The sequence below is a fragment of the Oncorhynchus mykiss genome, chromosome 1 (genome assembly GCF_057628025.1).
Source record: "Oncorhynchus mykiss isolate SJ-2025 chromosome 1, ASM5762802v1, whole genome shotgun sequence".
Lineage (NCBI taxonomy): Eukaryota > Metazoa > Chordata > Actinopteri > Salmoniformes > Salmonidae > Oncorhynchus > Oncorhynchus mykiss.
This window is the reverse complement of record NC_143022.1, coordinates 67,927,277-67,945,644: the sequence shown is the minus strand read 5'-3', so window position 1 is coordinate 67,945,644 and position 18,368 is coordinate 67,927,277. Positions and strand designations below refer to the sequence as shown.

Genomic DNA, 18,368 nt, shown 5'->3' with positions numbered 1-18,368 from the left:
TAATTGTGTTTGGTGACAACAGAATATTTTCGAGTGGCCTTTTATTGTGCCCAGCTCAAGTTGTGTAATGATCATGCTGTTTAATCAGCTTCTTGATATGCCACACCTGTCAGGTGGATGGATTCTCTTGGCAAAGGAGAAATGCTCACTAAACAGGGATGTAAACAAATTTGTGCACAGAATTTGAGAGAAAAAAAAACCTTTTGTGCATATGAAACATTTCTAGGATGTTTTATTTCAGCTCATGAAACATTGGACCAACGCTACATGTTGCGTTCATAATTTTGTTCAGTGTATTTAGAACGCAAGTATGGCTATTCAGACAGGCACAGTATCTGGTACATAGTCTAAAACAACTACTCGTCCTCCACTCGCCCCATTGGTGATCTGATAGTCATCCTCCCCTTATTATCACAGGGATTGACTACCCGCGTTGAACTATTTTCATGATTTTAAGTAAAGAACGAACTGCTAATCGAATTGAAATCTAAACTCTCATCTATCCATCCTGTCGTCCATACCTCTCCGCCTCGTCGTCCCCAATTTGAACCCTTGCTTGCATTATACTGAGTTGATACTGACGGGCTGCTTTGTTGCTCTACTCTTTCCAGCATCCTGGATGCCTCTCATTCATTTGAAGTCATGTCAGTGTTGATTTATATAACCCCCCACCCCCGACTGCTGGGTCAGATATAGGACTGTATCTATGTCATTACTGCATAACCAGGGGGATAGCAGCACGCCGGCCAATCCAATCCCCCCCCCGTCTCCCAATCAGATCATCTTACCAGGAACCTCAGAAGCTCAGCCTCGTGCTCCCACCCCAGACTCCTCTCATACCACTGACCTGTTCTTCTCCCTGCTGCCAGAGATTTCATAGCTCTCATTCCAAGCTGTTTCCTTTGGCCCTAAACGTGTCCAAATATGATGAATAAAGACTGGATACTGCAGATAGCTCGAGGCGCACCCCGCTAAAATGTCAGTGAGCTATTTTTTTTCCGCAACAGGCATACAGCAAATTGTGCTTTTGATAATTGCGTGTGATTTTTCCTCCATGGATATCGTTGTTGTTTTGTCGGTTTTACGTGTTTTCATGGCTCGACAAGTACCGTCTTTGCCTGCGGGCATAGTGCTGACCATCATGCTCAGAGCTGCACTTTGCTCAGTAATTGTTGCCAAGCATCCATTCCACCCCTAGAACCTCATTCTATGCTGGTGAAGTAAGGGGAAGGAATGCAGGCTTGCAGTGTTTTCGAAACCCTGTGGTGAATATGGTTGTGTTGGTTGGTTCCAAGGATACCTATCTTTATTCTAGTTTGTGCTCAGAGGGGCACACAACACACATATACACACCTCCAACAAAGAGACTCTTAGGAGACCTTCAGAATGATGGTAGCGACCAATGGGGAAAGGAGAAAGATCTGCTATACAGATTGTGATATCCAGTGTGGCCTACATTAAGTGATACAATCGCACTAGCAGCCTACATTCTAGCTTCAATTCACCGTAGTGCAGTGGTTATTTTGTAACGAGCACAGCCTTCAGTTCAGAACCATTTATGTTCCCATAACCATATTTCAGTAGAGAAGAATAGGATACTGAATGCCTATCTCAGCCAAAGGGTCTATCCTGCACTCTGTCTCTCTGCAGGTGCCCTGCCTGGTGGGACACCGCAGTGGGCTGCATCTCTGCTGAGTGGGCCCCAGCCATCTGTTTGCTCATGTAGAAAGGAGAGGTGGAAACAGGCTAATTGCATCTGGGTCTTTAAATCTACAGCTCCTTTTTGTCCTGCATGTCCCAACCAGTCCCCTGGAGCAGGGAAATGAGCAATATCAAGGTTAACCGCTCCACTGTTTATATAAAAACACACATGCTCACACAATAAACACACTCTGCCTCTTTTTAATCCCCAAACTTCCTGACATTGAGCTAAGGGTCGTTCACAAATGCTCTCCACAACCACATATGCATAGAGCCCACACTGATGCATGCTCACATCCCAAGTATCTCACGTGTACTACCACTGAATAGGAGCATGTATGAAAGCAAGCACACATACCAAATATACTGAACAAAAATTTAAACGCAAAATGCAACAATATCAAAGATTTAGTGAGGTACAGTTCATATAAGTAAATCGGTCAATTGAAATAAATTCAATACTGCCCAATCTGTGGATTTCACATGACTAGGCAAGTGTGCAGCCATGGGTGGGCCCGGGAGGGCATAAGCCCACCCACTGGGAAGCCAGGCACAGCCAGTCAGAATGAGTTCTCCCCCACTAAAGGGCTTTATTACAGTCAGAAATGCTCACTAACACGGATGTTATCAAATTTGTGCACACATTTTTTGAGAAATACGTTTTTGTGCATATGGAACATTTCTGGGATCTTATATTTCAGCTCATGAAACATGGTGCCAACACTTTACATGTTGCGTTTATATTTTTGTTCAGTGTATGTATTCTATATATTTCACCAAAGTTACACCTCAAGCAGCATGTATGGGGCAGTGTAGGCTCCTGAGAGGAGGAAGGGGAGGCCCATCCTACTCAGTGAATTTCAGATTGTTTTTAAAATAATGAGATAAAACTATATTAAATATGTTCACGTCACCAAATACCTGATTAAAAAGAACTGTTTTGCAATATAGCTCTTCAATAGCACTCTAAGATAGCCCCATGATGTAGCCGGAGGACCGCTATTCCCCGTCCTCCTCTGGCTACATTGACTTCAATACAAAATTGAGGAGGCTACAGGCCTGAGGAGGCTACAGGCCCCCTTCCATAGACCTAGAAGGTAATTATGACCACTTCCGGAGGACATCCTCCAACCAATCAAAGCTTTAGCATTATGAACTGACATGTTGTCCATCCAATCATAGGATTAGGATCAGAGAACGAACCTAGGGTGGTATGCTGTTGTTTTGCTGGTATTAATTTAGTAAAGGCGATAACACATCATTCTGGACAGACACAAGCAAAAACTATTTAAATAAATGTTCTTGTATAGGCACACTCGAACATTAGAGATCTGACATGCTGTATGGGATGAAAACAAGATGATTTTTCAGTCTGATCAACTGTAGAGTATACTGCCTATGCGCCCTGTCCATCTGGCTGGTGTAAACAAATTGTTAACATTATGTATTTATAGTCCATTTGTTTGTCAGGAAAAAATGTGAATGTGATCAAATTTGGTTTATATGCTAAATTATTAACTGGAATTAATCAGTCAACATAATAGTGATGACACCGACTGGACATTTTTTATTAGGTCTACAGTTGCATAGGCCTAACATGCATAAAGCAAGCTCAGCCCTGTGAGTTGTATTGTCCATCAGTTGTTGTCTCTGTGTTTGGGTCGAGGAAACCCTCCTGTTAGTCTAGTCTAAATATAATTTGCTGTAGTTTGACAGGGTTTTCACCCCCCCATGGCCAGGATTTGTTTCCAGGAGTTTTTTCAAAACCATGTAACCTGATTAAAAAAACGGGTCCCATCATAGCCTGTATAAAACCTTTTTTTTTTTACAACTGATTAATCACTGTTATACCTTATACCCTATAGGGTTCAAAGGTTTCCTGGTTAGGTTACCAGAAAAGAAAAACTCCGGGCCCCAAGGGAAAGAAATTGTCCCACCACTAAGGGACCTACAGTATGGTTCCACCACTCTGGGACCTACAGTATGGTTCCACCACTCTGGGACCTACAGTATGGTTCCACCACTCTGGGACCTACAGTATGGTTCCACCACTCTGGGACCTACAGTATGGTGCCACCACGAAGGGACCTACAGTATGGTGCCACCACGAAGGGACCTACAGTATGGTGCCACCACGAAGGCACCTACAGTATGGTGCCACCACGAAGGGACCTACAGTATGGTTCCACCACTCTGGGACCTACAGTATGGTGCCACCACTCTGGGACCTACAGTATAGTGCCACCACTCTGGGACCTACAGTATGGTGCCACCACTCTGGGACCTACAGTATAGTGCCACCACTCTGGGACCTACAGTATGGTGCCACCACTCTGGGAAATACAGTATGGTTACACCACTAAGGGACCTACAGTATGGTTCCACCACGAAGGGACCTACAGTATGGTTCCACCACGAAGGGACCTACAGAATGGTGCCACCACTGGGACCTACAGTATGGTTCCATCACTAAAGGACCTACAGTATGGTGCCACCAGTCTGCTTGCAGTTGTCAGTTATTGTCAGGTAGTATGTGGATGATCAGGGCTTTATCCAGGAACATTTCTTGGGCTATTTTTGATGTGTCAAATGGGAGAGATGCGCAGTCTGTGTTGGACTTTGTGAATTCTGAGATGTCTGAGTTTAACTTCATGGAGAAACTTGTTGACCAAAACTATGGTGTTGTTGCTGTAATGGAAGTATGTGCTATGTGTTATGTGTATGTTTCCTCTCCAAGCACTGTGAGTAGACCTGTCAATTTTCTATGTAGAGTCAATCACGTACACAAAGACAATCACATTAATACACATCAATGATTTTACTCCTTGCTTGTACTAACTCATTATTATCTATTTTGTTTAACTGTGTAGTGTGTTGTTATTGTCTTCCCAGTCAAATCCTGTCCTGCCCTCAGTGGATGAGTTGAGCTCTTCTCCATCCCCATCCATCCATGATGAGTCTGTCCTTCACTGAAGCCTATGAGCACCTCAACCCCTCTCCTGCACTGAAGTCAAGCCTCTGAAAACCTCAACTCATGCCTCATACCCTCATTGAATCACTGCTGTGATCCCTTCCCAGTACTGTGTAAGTAGCCCTCTCATTCCCATTCCCCATAATATTGCACTAGAAATGTCTCTATGAAATGATTTAGGTTAAAATAATTTGTCTTTCACAATGTTTTAAACACGCGTTGTCGTGTCCGTGCGTTCCTCGCCTATACCATGGGTCTCCCATCCTCCTCAATTTTGCAAGTCACCAGCCTCCACTGGTGTGGGGGTAATACGATGCTTTCGTGGATCACTGATACAGAAGTCTGTGGTGAAAAGGGAGGCACATGGCAGTAGAATTCTGTGTGCAATTACTGCTAATGATATGGCCCCATGCAAGCTGTGGCCAGAATTCATTTAGGATGAGGCCTGGGATGGGTGAGCTCTGTGGAAAAGAACAAAAAGCACCTAGGGCTGCACTTAGTCCAATGCTGGGAACCAAACATGCCATGAATACATTCAAATCTCATATTTGAAACTGATTATAGTGATTACTGGCTTATTTGGTGTGTCAAATTCAGGAGGGTACCTCGGTATGGAACGTTCAGATAGAAAGTGTCAAATTCAAGAGGGTACCTCGGTACGGAGCGTTCAGATAGAAAGGTAGGCTTTTGTGTAGAATAGTCATGATTCGATTTCATGAAGAATAGGGTGACATGTCAGCGATATTCACATTTCGAATAAGCCCCTAACTTCTAACCTTTCTAAATATCACTATCGTATTGCCCCATAGGCCTGTGTTCCCATAAGGACATTTTACTCCAGCCCATACTGGGGTTATAGTGCAAGATAATCAAGTCACCTGTGGGAGTTTAAGGACTGGGTATCTTTTCTCTTTGGCAGCACCTGTAATAATAGGAATCTGATCTGGGTCTGGTGGCTGTACATTTGAAATATCCCACCTGCTCCTAGTATAGAGTTGCTAGGCAAATGGTAAATGGCCCTAATATACAAACCAGAGGAGGCTGGTGGAGGAGCATTAAGGGGGCGGGCTCATTGAAATGGCTGAAATGTAATTAATGGAACGGTATGAAACGTATGGATACCACATGTTTGACTCCGTTCCATTAATTGAATTCCAGCCATTACAATGAGCCCATCCTCCTATAGCTCCTCCCACCTGCCTCCTCTGATACAACCAGAGATCCTGGCACATTTCCAGACCCTGATATACAGAGTTCTGTCTTCTGTCCTTGATACCTTGGTTTAATTGTACCGTCCTCGTGTTTTTTATTGGTTGGTTGATCTTTTTATCAGATCGGTTTAATTAATTCAGGCTCAGTAATCATTTGGAGTTTTTTTGCTGAGAAAATTCCTCATGTTGAAATTCTGTGAAACCCTACTGATCAGTTCTGCTTCTACTGTTGTATTGTAGCTAACTACCGCATTGACTACATTTTACTTGGCTCGTTAAGATCAACTGATCAAGCTATATTGGAGAATTGCTTAAAATTAGAAAGTCTTTACTAAGATTTGTTTTGAAACCAGCTGTCTATTTGCAAACTCACTAGGGCTTGCCTAACTTGCTGCATTCCCCAAATTGATTCATGTTACCACAGGAAGCCAAACTGTGTCCCTTTGAGAGTTTTAGGCGTGGCCCATCTCTTTGGCCCCAAATGCAAACATGGCCCTCAGGGTGCAGTGACCTCAGTCAACATGTACGGTGGGTTTGAAGGCAGGAAGTCTGGTCCAGCCCTAGGCATAAGCGACATAAGCGGTCGCTTAAGCCCCCCGATCGTTAGGGTTAACTGAAGTGTCGGGGTCTCAATTTACTGTTAGAATAGTAGAATACACCAGGTGCAATTTCAAAGTGTTGTTGTGCATCAGCAGTTTCCGTCATCAGCAGTCACTCAATTGGCCCATGTCAGCTAACATGTTTTAGATTTATAAATTAGTCAAGCCAGCTATCTAAATTTAGGGAGCCCCCATTGATTTTGTTAGTCACTCTTACACAGATATCCTATCAACATGGCATAAGTCATGGCAAAATGTGTACAATTTCAGGAAATTAGCTTTAAAAAGGTAAAACATTAGCTCCACCGCATGGCACAATTATTAAATGACTAAAACAATTTTCAGGCACATGGCAAAATGTGTAGAATTGTAGGAAATTTACTTTAAAAATGTAATTTTTTTGCTCTCCACCATCAAATTGGGGGCTCCCCCAACCAAATTTTGCTGAGGGACCTGAAAAGGCTAGGGCCGGCCCTGCAGGAACTGGCCTCAGAGAAAGCTTCTTCATGGACTTGTGACCCCAGCAGAGTGTTTTTATGCATCACGCCCATGTCAGCTGCAAAGCCTTAGCTCCTCCCCACCACCCCTCCCCACCGTACACACTCACACAACTGCTTAAACATTAACATAAGCAGACACATTGAGTAAGCATCCACCCTTCTCAGACAAGGCCATCTTTAATCCATGCACGCTGGGTCACTCAAGTTCACTGTTTATGCAGGGGCGACTTCGTCCATGCAACCGTGTCCAGGATGTTGACATGGTTCCGCTGCAGCCCACAGCTCATGGGCTCCTCTGTCTGTCTCAATGCTTCATGGCATTGATCAGGCTTCCCTTGGCATCTGTCATGGGTATTTTTCAGAAGGACCTCCTACATCATGTTCTACAACCAAATAATACATAAAGACCATACAATATATATATATATATATATACTTTATCACAAAGTAGTTTGTATGTAGTGAGCTACTTTTTCAATGTAACTTTAGTTAAGTAAATTGTTTTTCTTAAGGGTATCTTAACTTCTTCCATTGTGAAGTAATTAGTAGCTTAGTAAACTATATTTTCAAAGTAGCTTCCCCCAAAACTGTAGAAAACAAGTAATATTATTGTTAGAAAACAGATTCTGGGAGCCAGAGGAGTCAGTGACATAAATGGAGATGCAAGGCGATAACTAGAATGACTATCATAGATTATTCCCTAGCCTCTCAATCTCATCCAGAAAGAAGGTCATATCTTGGTAGGAGAGCTGCGGAGAGATGACTATCATGCGGAAGAAGTTGACTCGTCCACCCAGAGGCTGGTAGCCCACCATCATAGTACCCTGCTTAATCATACGCTCCTTTATCACTGGAGCCACCTGGTGATGAAGATACAAGATCACAGTATTGTGTCAGTCAGACCAACAGAAACTAACTGGTTTAAATGTAGAATATGTCATAGAAATTGAGTTGAAAAAAATATATAACTGGCCTCATAGTAAACGACTTGACACACACCAACCTTTGACAATCTGTCCTGGTAGTCTGGACTGTTCTCCTTTCCCCTCAGACTGGGTGGTATGAACCAGAAACACACGTTCACAAACTCAGGCTGTTTAACAGGACAAAACCAGAAGACAGGTGAGATGAAAATGGGAGAAGAAAATGTTAGTATACATTTGATAAAATAATTACTTTACCTTCCCTATAAGTTGAAAGCCCTCTCTTTTCATCATCTTCTCCACCAGATATCTACGTGTGGGACAGTCAACACACAGATCATTGTTCCATGACGTTTGAAACGTCTTTAATTGACATAGATTCGATTAACTGCTTTAAATGAGAGCTCTGAGCTGTTTTAAGTGAGGAGCTTGACTAGTCAGAATTACAGCTGTAGGTTTTGTAAATGTCCCAGCTAGCACATAACGTTCTGAGAACCATATGTTTCTTAGAGCTTGGTGAGTGTGGTTATCCTATGGCCCTCAAGCTCACCTTTGGACCTAGAAGCCAGTTCCACTGCAGTTCCTCATTGTTCCCCTCTAATCAGGGACTGATTTATACCTGGGACACCAGGTTTGTGAATTTAGTGCAACAGAAACACAGCAGGCTCCGGACCTTGTAAGGTAAGAGTTGAATAACCCTGTCCTATGATTATTTTTCATACAACCTTCCCATAATGTTCTAGGAATGGTGCAGGATAGTTGCTTGGCCTTAGAACACTCTCAGCACATTTACGATACTTGACAAAAAAAAAAACACTTTTTTTTTTTTAAATTCCATGGCTAGAGAACAGAATATAAAATGTGTTTGCACGATTAATACCTAATCCAATGAATTTCCATGTTTCCTAATTTCCACACAGTTAATCTAAGACGGCCGTGTTAAGTCTTATTGAAACATGTTCTCAGAATGTTATTTAATTACTTTAAACTAAGTTTAGTTCTAAGAACATTAATAAAACTTCCAAGGAAAACTTTCAGGGAAACATAGGAAAACATTCTCAGAACCTTCCTGCAAACAAAACATTTACATTACCAGAACAGACGGCATTTTCACTTCCTTTCTCAGGACATTTAAAAAAGTTACCTTTTACCAATCAGGAAACATATGGCTTTGTTCCCAGAACCAATGGGAAAGCAAAAATATACGTTCCCACAACTTCCAAGGAACCAAATGTGCTAGCTGGGGTTTATGTTTGTACCTTGTATGGGCGAAAGCCCTGTCCACACGCTCTTCCAAGCCTTGTGACCCCACAGCTTTCCACATCAACCACAGCTTCAGGCAGTCAACCTTACGGCCGCACTGTATCGACTTGTCCCCTGTGTCCAGACTCATGTCATAGAACTTGTCCTGCTGGAAGAGGTATGTTGCATCTGCACTGTGGCAACGTTTCAACAGGTCCTGGGGAAGAGATCAAGAATAGCAGAGAATTTGCTCAATAATAATGGTAAGGAAGACAACAAAATGAATCTTTAAAATGTGTACAGTGCCTTCGGAAAGTATTCAGACCCTTTGACTTTTTCTACATTTTGTTACGTTACAGCCTAATTCTAAATAAGGTATATTTTTTTATTTTCATAAAATACATTTCCACAAGATATAGTCCTGACTCAAATTTAGGGTTACTACCCAAGCCGGCTGGTCGTTCGACCGGTTTGGCCGACCCAGTCGTAAAGTCTTTCGAGCCCTGAATGCTGATTGGCTGACAGTCGTGGTATATCAGACCATATACCACGGGTATTTTTACTTCTCTAATTATGTTGGTAACCAGTTTATAATAGCAATATTATCACATCAGTCACAGGCTTCATTAATAATTGCATTGACGACATCGTCCCACAGTGACCGTATGTACATATCCCAACCAGAAGCCATGGATAACAGTCAACAATCCTCACAGAGCTAAAGGCTCCAGCTGCCGCTTTCAAGAAGCGGGACACTAATCCGGACTCTTATAAGAAATCCCACTACAACCTCCGACTAGCCATCAAACAGGCAAAGCATCAATACAGGACTCTGATCGAATCCTACCACCCCGGCTCTGATGCTCATTGGGTGTGGCAGGGGCTTGCAAACTATCCCGGATTACAAAGGGAAACCCAGCTGCAAGATGTACAGTGACGCGAGCCTACCAGACGAGCTACAGTGCATTCGGAAAGTATTCAGACCCCTTCCTCCACATTTTGTTACATTACGGCCTTATTCTAAAATGTATGAAATCAATGTTTCTCCTCAATCTACTAACAATACCACATAATGACAAAGCAAAAGCAGGTTTTTAGAAATGTTTTCAAAAAACAGAAATACCTTACTTACATAAGTATTCAGACCCTTTGCTATGAGACTCGAAATTGATCATCCTTGATTTTTCTACAACTTGATTGGAATCGACCTGTGATAAATTCAATTGGAAAAACAAAGCCATGAGGTCGAGGGAATTGTCCGTAGAGCTCCGAGACAGGAATGTGTCGAGGAACAGATCTGGGGAAGGGTACCAAAACAAGTCTGCAGTATTGAAGGGCCAAGAACACAGTGGCCTCGATGATTCTTAAATGGAAGAAGTTTGGAACCACCAAGACACTTCCTAGAGCTGGCCACTCAGCCAAATTGAGCAATCGGGGGAGAAGGGCCTTGGTCAGGGAGGTGGCCAAGAACCTGATGGTCACTCTGACAGAGCTCGAGAGTTCCTCTGTGGAGATGGGAGAACCTTCCAGAAGGACAACCATCTCTGCAGAATTCCATCAATCGGGCCTTTATGGTAGAGTGGCCAGACGGAAGCCACTCCTCAGTAAAAGGCAAGATTCTCTGGTCTGATGAAACCAAGATTGAACTCTTTGGCCTGAATGCCAAATGTCATGTCTGGCGGAAACCTGGCACCCTCCCTACGGTGAAGCATGGTGGTGGTAGCATCATGCTGTGGTTTGTTTTTCAGCGGCAGGAACTGGGAGACTAGTCGGGATTGAGAGGGAAGATGAACGGAGCAAAGTACAGAGAGATCCTTGATGAAAACATGCTCCAGATCGCTCTGGACCTCAGACTGGGACTAAGGTTCACCTTCCAACAGGACAACGACCCTGAGCACACACGCAGGACAACGCAGGAGTGGCTTTGGAACAAGTCTCTGAATGTCCTTGAGTGTCCCAGCCAGAGCCCGGACTTGAACATCTCTGGAGAGAACTGAAAATAGGTGTGAAGTGATGCTCCCCATCCAACCTGACAGCGTTTGAGAGGATCTGCAGAGAAAAATGGGAGAAACTCCCCAAATACAGGTGTGCCAAGCTTGTAGTGTCATACCCAAGAAGACTCAAGGCTGTAATCGCAGCCAAAGGTGCTTCAACAAAGTACTGAGTACCATTAACGCCTTCTATACTTGCTTCGTGGCAATTACCACTGAACCATGCATAAGCACCAGCTATTCCGGATGACTGTGTGATGACGCTCTCTGTGGCCGATGTTAGTAAGACCTTCAAATAGATTAACGTTCACAAGGCCACAGGGTCAGATGGATTACCAGGATGCGCACTCAGAGCATGCGTTGACCAGCTGGCAAGCGTCTTTTCTGACTGACCCAAAAGTATTGGGACAAATTCACATGTGTATTAAAGTCGTCAAAAGTCTAGTATTTGGTCCCATATTCCTAGTACGCAATGATGACATCAAGCTTGTGACGAACTTGTTGGATGCATTTGTTGTTTGTGTTTCAGATAATTTTGTGCCCAATAGAAATTAATGGTAAATAAGGTATTGTGTCATTTTGGAGTCAATTTTATTGTAAATAAGAATAGAATGTTTCTGAAAACTTCTACATTAATGTGAATGCTACCATGATAATGGATAGTCCTGAATGAATATTGAATAAGGATGAGTGAGAAAGTTACATAAGCACAAATATCATATATCCCCCCCAAAAATGCTAACCTCTCCTTTTATTGTAATGTTGAGAGGTTAGCATGTCTTGGGGGTATGATATTTGTGCGTCTGTAACTTACAAACTAACGTAACATTCAACCTTAAAATGAATAACACATCCATGGTCACATTAATGTTACTGTAACTATACATTACATTCCTTCTAATGTAATCATATAAAGCGTGCTTGTTCAAGATAGCAGGTCGTCTCAGGTCTGTGGAGTTATTCAATTGCTCTAATGCAGAATCTCGAATGGCATTGATCACTTGCACCATGTACTGTGCTTTTAAAGATGTGCTATGCAGAAAAATCGCTCCACTGTTTCCTGGTTGCTAAAACTAATAGTTTGCCTAATTTCAATGTATATGACAAAATAAGCTAGTACAGTGTAGAGAATCATTGTACCATCCAAACCACTGAAATGTTTTCCATAAGCAAAAATATTGTTGTTTCTGCTGTTTGAAGCTGGTGTACAAAACCGAAAGTAAAATTGTATGGTAAGCATAGAAATTGCGCACACAGAACATATCTACTTCTTCTTATGCTTGCTTTCAAGTAGAATGATAGATCTATAACTTGCATTTCTATGTGAATTTGTCAGGTCGCCAAAAAAGTTACATATTGCTACTAATGTAATCTCAACCAGGACATGTGGTTATTTTATTAGATGATGCACATTGATAACACTAATCTGTTGTATAAATAAATGAATACATAAGACATTGTATTCTCATTTGAACTTGCTTTGCTTTTAAATGGTTGACAGTGCAGTGACAGACATCCAACTAAGCCAGAAATCAGACATTGTTTTTCCATTGTAATTTAGTTGGGCTTTAAGATGGTTGAAAGCATAGGGATAACACATTCGAAAGTCAACTAACTTCGGCTGTCTTTTTGAGTGGGTGAATATAGGTCGTAATCTCATTGATCAACGTCTAAACCAAATATTACCCAATTATCCACGTTGAAATGATGTGCCCAGTGGGTACCTTCAACTTCCTTCAAACTGCACGTAGAGACATAAAATGGTATTGAGAAGATTCTAACTGAATAAGTAGAACAAATGGCTTATTGACAAAATGTCTAACTATCCCTTTAAACAATGCAGGAACATAACGCTTTTGATTATAAAGGACTTGCATTATGTTGTATCATTGACAAACAGTTCAATTTAAAAATGTATGAGGTGTAACTATTTGTAATTTTACAGTGTTTTCCATAATTGCAAAGGTGAGAGTGCAAATGCCACAGCAATTCAACAACAACTCTTTGGGTGATGAATCTGATGAAGCAACCTCGACTCAGGGGTAGACGTAACATAATAAACGTAAATATGGGACACTCCAAATAGTATGATATGTTACGTTTCGTATGGTATGTATTAATTTGTGGATGTCCGTCATCCATTTCGTATGATATGTTACGAATTACAATTTGTTAGAACTGTTAAATTACAATTTGTACAATATGTTACGAATTCTAATATGTTCTGGCTAATGTTAGCTAGGTGGATAACGCTAATATTAGCTATGTGGCTAGTGTTAGCTAGGCTAGGGGTTAAAGTTATGGTTAGGCGTTAGCTAACCTTAATACTTTAACCTAACGCGAAGTCATTTAAAAAGTAGTAAGTAGTTGGAAAGTTGCTGTTTAGCTAAAATGCTAAAGTTGTCAGTGATGAGATTCAAACATGCAACCTTTGGATTGCTAGACACTCATGTTACACACCTACCCATCCACTCAAAATGTGTTTTTGCCTTAAGTAACCTTCTGTCTTATGTAACCATACCAAACAACCTACTAATTTGAGTTTCTCAGATTTACATTACAATGCTAAGTCTAGTCTATGAGACCAGGCTGGGTGAAGGGATGTTGTGTTGTCTTACCGTGGTGTCCTTGAGCAGAACGGCTGAACACTGCAAGCCAGTCAGCATCATCTTGTGTGGATTCCAAGTTACTGAATCGGCTCTGATCACAAACATATTCACATAATTACACTCGGGAGTCAAAGTCATATGTTGAGCCAATACGGAAGACTAGCCCAGTCATGCGAGACATCAAGACACCTAACCTATACTTTGGTACACTTTATCTCACACAGGCTGAATTACATTTAGGTTTTTTGCAGCACATTTATATAGTGCAAAATTGCATTCAAGCAACTGTATTCCTGAGCATGCACCTGACTCCCACCTCTCAACTCCTCTCATGAGATGTCTGTGTTCCTTTGAGAAGAGAACACTCCCTCCCCAGGCTGCCTGTGCCAAACCACAAGACAACACCAATCAGTGTTCTTCAGCTCGAAATCACATGGGAAAGATGGTCACTGTTGCAAAGGATTTAATTTGACGGTGGCCATCTTGGACATTATTTTGGGTTATGAAGTTTGATCTACATAACAGATGCTGTTGGGAATCATCTTGACAGAAGACTACTTTTGTGGTCTGAAAACGTTGGACAAAGTTTGATTTTGAATGAAAGATCCCTTTAAGAAGGACTCACATCAACATGCATCCATAACCCCTGTCTGTCACAGATGTCAGCGATGGGCTCCAGGGGGTCGAAGGCACCTTGTACAGTCGTTCCTGACGTGGCGTGGACAAGGAATGGTACTGCCCCCTGGTAGGTGAGGAGGGGTAATGAATGATGTCCTTACATCTCTACTTGGTGCTTTGCAGTGTGATATGTGCTTTGCCAATGGACTACTAGGAATTGCAGATAAAATACTTTGAATGCTGACGGAGTACTAGGAATTGGCCAGATCCTTGTGTAAGATATCACTGATTGTCTATCGGCAATTCCCATTAGTCTAGTGGCAATTCCAACTGTTATCTGTGTAATTACTGTATCACAGCAGATATAATAAAATTGACACAGTAAATGACAAGGTATCCACAGTAAACTTGCTTGAGATTTCGCCAGCTCAATTTTCTCACTAAGGTCATCTGTAATCATGCAACCCCTGTAGGATAACAGAGAGCATGAGTTAAAATCTGTAAATCATGCATGCCTAGGAATCATAGATGTTAATGAGATGACTTACAAGAGTCAAAGGAAGGTTCTTATCACTTTACCTATCATCCACGTTGACCTTAAACACGTTCTCTGTCCCAATGCCCTGAAAGGCCGCTGCTTTCATCACAGAGTAATGGCTCTGGAGGAAAGTTTGTGTAGAACAAATTAATATGTGAATGTGAAGTTAAATAGTGCATTACTTCTACCATACAGTTTTCCCCCACCTCTTGAGATGTAAAGACAGCCAGTCGAGGGAGGGCCCACTGCCCCTTAAGTTTAACTTCTGGGAAGGCCCGATAGCGTGCTAGGTTCATGGCATACATGTTAGACATGGTACCGCCTGGGCAGAAGATGCCATCTCCCTGTGCCCACCCAACTAGAGAACGTAGCTTGGAGAGTACCTCGTCTTCCATCAGGACGAACACTGGCGCTACTTCATAGGTATACCTGTCAAATAAACGATACAACTGTCCATCACAAGCCCCTTCATAACATACTTTATGGAATGTATATATGCATATACTGTATATCAGCGGAGGCTGGTGGGAGGAGACAGGATGATGGGCTCATTGTAATGGCTGGAAGGGCACAATATCAAACACAAAGATATGGAAACCACATTTTTTACTCCGTTCCATTCCAGCCGTTACAATGAGCGCATCCACCTATAACTCCTCCCTCCAGCCTCCACTGATATATATTGCTCCCTCCTACTGGCTAGTGTTAAGAGCCTCCGTAAGGAATCGTCCTGTCAAGGCATGGTAGTCCACCCCTGCAAAGAGCTGATTGAAGAACCGCGGATGATCTGGAAAGAGAGATGCGCTTTACTTTAGTGCATGCATTCTGGACAGTCCCAAGCGATTGCATTTACCAAGAATCGGCTGTAACCAGAACCACACTCATCTCACTCTAAGGTTTCCCTGTGGGGTCGGGTAGCTCTGGTCTTAGTGAGGCCAGCAGCAAACCACCCTAACACCCAGGACCAGAGCTAGGCCCGGGGTGGACTTACTGGTCTTGACGCTGTACTTGGCCACATCCCGTACTCTCTGCAGCAGCTGGTGCTGTTGCTCCCCATACTCTCTCAGCTCCAGATCTAGCAGAGTAGCCAACTCCTCTGGCTCGCGCCACTCACAAACCTATAACCAGGGGTATAACAAGCACAAGAAACCCCTGAAAATACAGTACTGAGTGTGTACCTCTATGGTTAGATTGTGATGCACAGTCAGGTGTGAAGATGATATCAGTTAACATAATGGTACTAGCCCAGTGGTTCCTAAAAATGTTTGCTACATGACCCACCAGGACAGCTATCTGTCACTCAAGACTTACCAAAAGGCTTGTGCAGCAAAACATCTAACAATATGACACAGTGCAGAGAACAGTCATGTTAGGCTAGAGACAGTCAACAGTTTGATTTAGGGATGTGAGACCTTCTCGTTGACGTCTATGCCCTTACATAGCACCTCCTCAAGGATGACTTTAAAAGCCTCGGTCAGGAAGAGCTGACCCTCTCTGTGGTCCAGAAGAGGTTCATTCAGGTGCTGCTGACCATAGGGTTGAGAAGGTCCTGTAGTTGTCACACAGTCTAATGAGGTTAAAGCAGAGAGGGTTGAATAGAGTCGTGGTAATCTGATCCTAAAGTCAATAATTACAATCACCAACAAGTTCTTTGCATGGTTTCGATATTTATACAATACCAATTCATGGCATTGTAGATATCTATTCACAGGTTGAGAACTCTGGAAAGTACACTCTCCTCCCATCAGATAACACAAAAACATTTAAAATCACCTTGCTCTGAAGCACTCTGACTACTCCACCAGTCAATGAAGGAAGACCATCCCAGGTTCCAGAATCTAGGTAGTTGACTCATGACTTAAAACCTCACTGCAAATAAGATCAAACAATTGAGCAAATGCATCCCTTAACAATTTCACATTTCTAAAGGGGTAATTTAGACTACGTACATTTACAAGAGAGTTTAAGACCTGCGTGTACACATATTACTGTAGTATACATTTTTTATATCTCGTATGTCACCTTCGTAGGTAGTGTGCGAGACTGCTCCTAGACTTGCCCCGATCCCAAGCAGTAGAGTTTAGAATTGTCTCAAGCCAAATGTTCGTACAATAAAAAATCTTAATAGCAGAGAAATATTTTTAAAACAGCTGAACTGTATAGACATTTTCCATATATTTGAATCTTGTTTTATTGAGTTTACCTGAAATTGCAGTAATAGCCTGTTTAATGTTTTAATTGTCGCAGTAGCTTTTAAAAAAGAAATACATCAAAAGAATGGTCATTTCAAATGGAAAGGCAACAGCAAGCAGGTTCATCTCCCCAGTGAATGAAACAATTTCAGTCCCAATTCACTTTCATCTCATGTAATGATTTACATGATGTTAATCAAATTAAGCCTGTTTTGTTCTAAGCTCACTTTTATATGCTAAAGTTGTAATGTATAAGCTGTTTAGCTATGGTTCAGCTGGTAGCTAAAATTAGCATTCAGCTAATGATCGATATTGATTAAGTGGGTACTATGTGATACATACATAGCTCGCATGCAACCCGTCATGTCGCTGAGTCTACCTTTAAAAAAAGTCTATCAAAATGTATATCTGACTCCATGAAGATATATCAATGTGCAAGAAAGTATTGTTGAGTTACAGGAACAGACTATCAAGAAAGGTCTGAGAATTCCAATCTGGGTACCAGTCTGTTTTGCTATCATTCCATTTGATAGACAATTCTATCAAAGGCAAACATTTAAATACATTGTAAAATGTATAAATTCACATACAAGGCAATCTGTGCAAATCTCAGAAACTAAAATCACGATGAACACACAGTAACATAGCTAGCATCACTCTTACTATATGAAGTCCACAGTACTGTGGTGTAACTGTAAAAAAGCGAGCAAGAAATTACATCACCAAATCATGAACTAATCACTCTCACCTGTGCCTGCTTGTGAACTGTGGCCAGAACCCTGGAGAGACTTTTATAAGGCAGAGCTGAGAGCACAAGCAGGTGATGGGGGGGGGGGGGGGGTGCTTTGATGAGCATTGGGCAATGTTGCCCTTGCTTGTATCTTTATTGCACTCACTCAAATGGTGGGAGAGTGTCGTTTGTCGCTGTGTAGGGCCGCCGCCAACGAAGACAGGGAGGGAATGAGATAAGATAAGGTTATTATAGTTGTGTTTTTCCATTCATCTTTTTTTTTTTTACTTTAGTTTCATTTAGTTTCCAGACCTATTTTGTTATTTAGTTTAGTGTTATTTAAAAAATATTTCGTTTTTCTATTATTTAGTTATGTAGTTTTTGTGTTAGAGACAGAAAGTAGGAAAACATACAGATTGTAGCTTTAGAGGTAGCCTACAATCTAAATGTTTTATTAGGCTACCCATTGATTCTCAAAGAATAGGCTACCCAGTTTTATTAGGCTACCCATTGATTCTCAAAGAATAGGCTACCCAGTTTTAT

The 18,368-nt window shown here is 42.0% G+C and overlaps 1 protein-coding gene across 3 annotated transcripts; it reads right to left on the bottom strand.

Moving 5' to 3' along the window:
- Positions 1 to 7,127: 7,127 nt before the first annotated feature.
- LOC110526912 (cysteine sulfinic acid decarboxylase) lies at positions 7,128 to 17,857 on the bottom strand. 3 transcript variants are annotated; one of them, XM_021608102.3, is made up of 14 exons: positions 16,677 to 17,857; positions 16,316 to 16,470; positions 15,895 to 16,021; positions 15,600 to 15,690; positions 15,110 to 15,332; positions 14,945 to 15,024; positions 14,778 to 14,832; positions 14,373 to 14,489; positions 14,064 to 14,128; positions 13,757 to 13,838; positions 9,165 to 9,364; positions 8,164 to 8,215; positions 7,982 to 8,075; positions 7,128 to 7,842 (listed from the first exon to the last, which is right to left on the bottom strand). In XM_021608102.3, the coding sequence occupies exons 1-14, from the start codon at positions 16,756 to 16,758 to the stop codon at positions 7,811 to 7,813; spliced, it is 1,455 nt and encodes a 484-aa protein (XP_021463777.3). In that variant the 5' UTR covers positions 16,759 to 17,857; the 3' UTR covers positions 7,128 to 7,810. The 3 variants fall into 3 exon arrangements, with proteins under 3 accessions (XP_021463777.3, XP_021463770.3, XP_090093380.1); XM_021608095.3 differs by having other exon boundaries at positions 7,986 to 8,075; XM_090237254.1 differs by having other exon boundaries at positions 7,986 to 8,075; positions 16,316 to 16,452; positions 16,677 to 16,828.
- Positions 17,858 to 18,368: the final 511 nt, after the last annotated feature.

Coding starts and splice junctions, on each gene's coding strand:
- LOC110526912 (XM_021608095.3), bottom strand. CDS start 16,758: ATGAGTCAACTACCTAGATTCTGGAACCTGGGATGGTCTTCCTTCATT. Junction 15,691..15,894: donor CAAGTACAGCGTCAAGACCA/GTAAGTCCACCC, acceptor CTCTCTTTCCAG/ATCATCCGCGGTTCTTCAAT. Junction 13,839..14,063: donor CTCATGAGAGGAGTTGAGAG/GTGGGAGTCAGG, acceptor GTTTGTGATCAG/AGCCGATTCAGTAACTTGGA.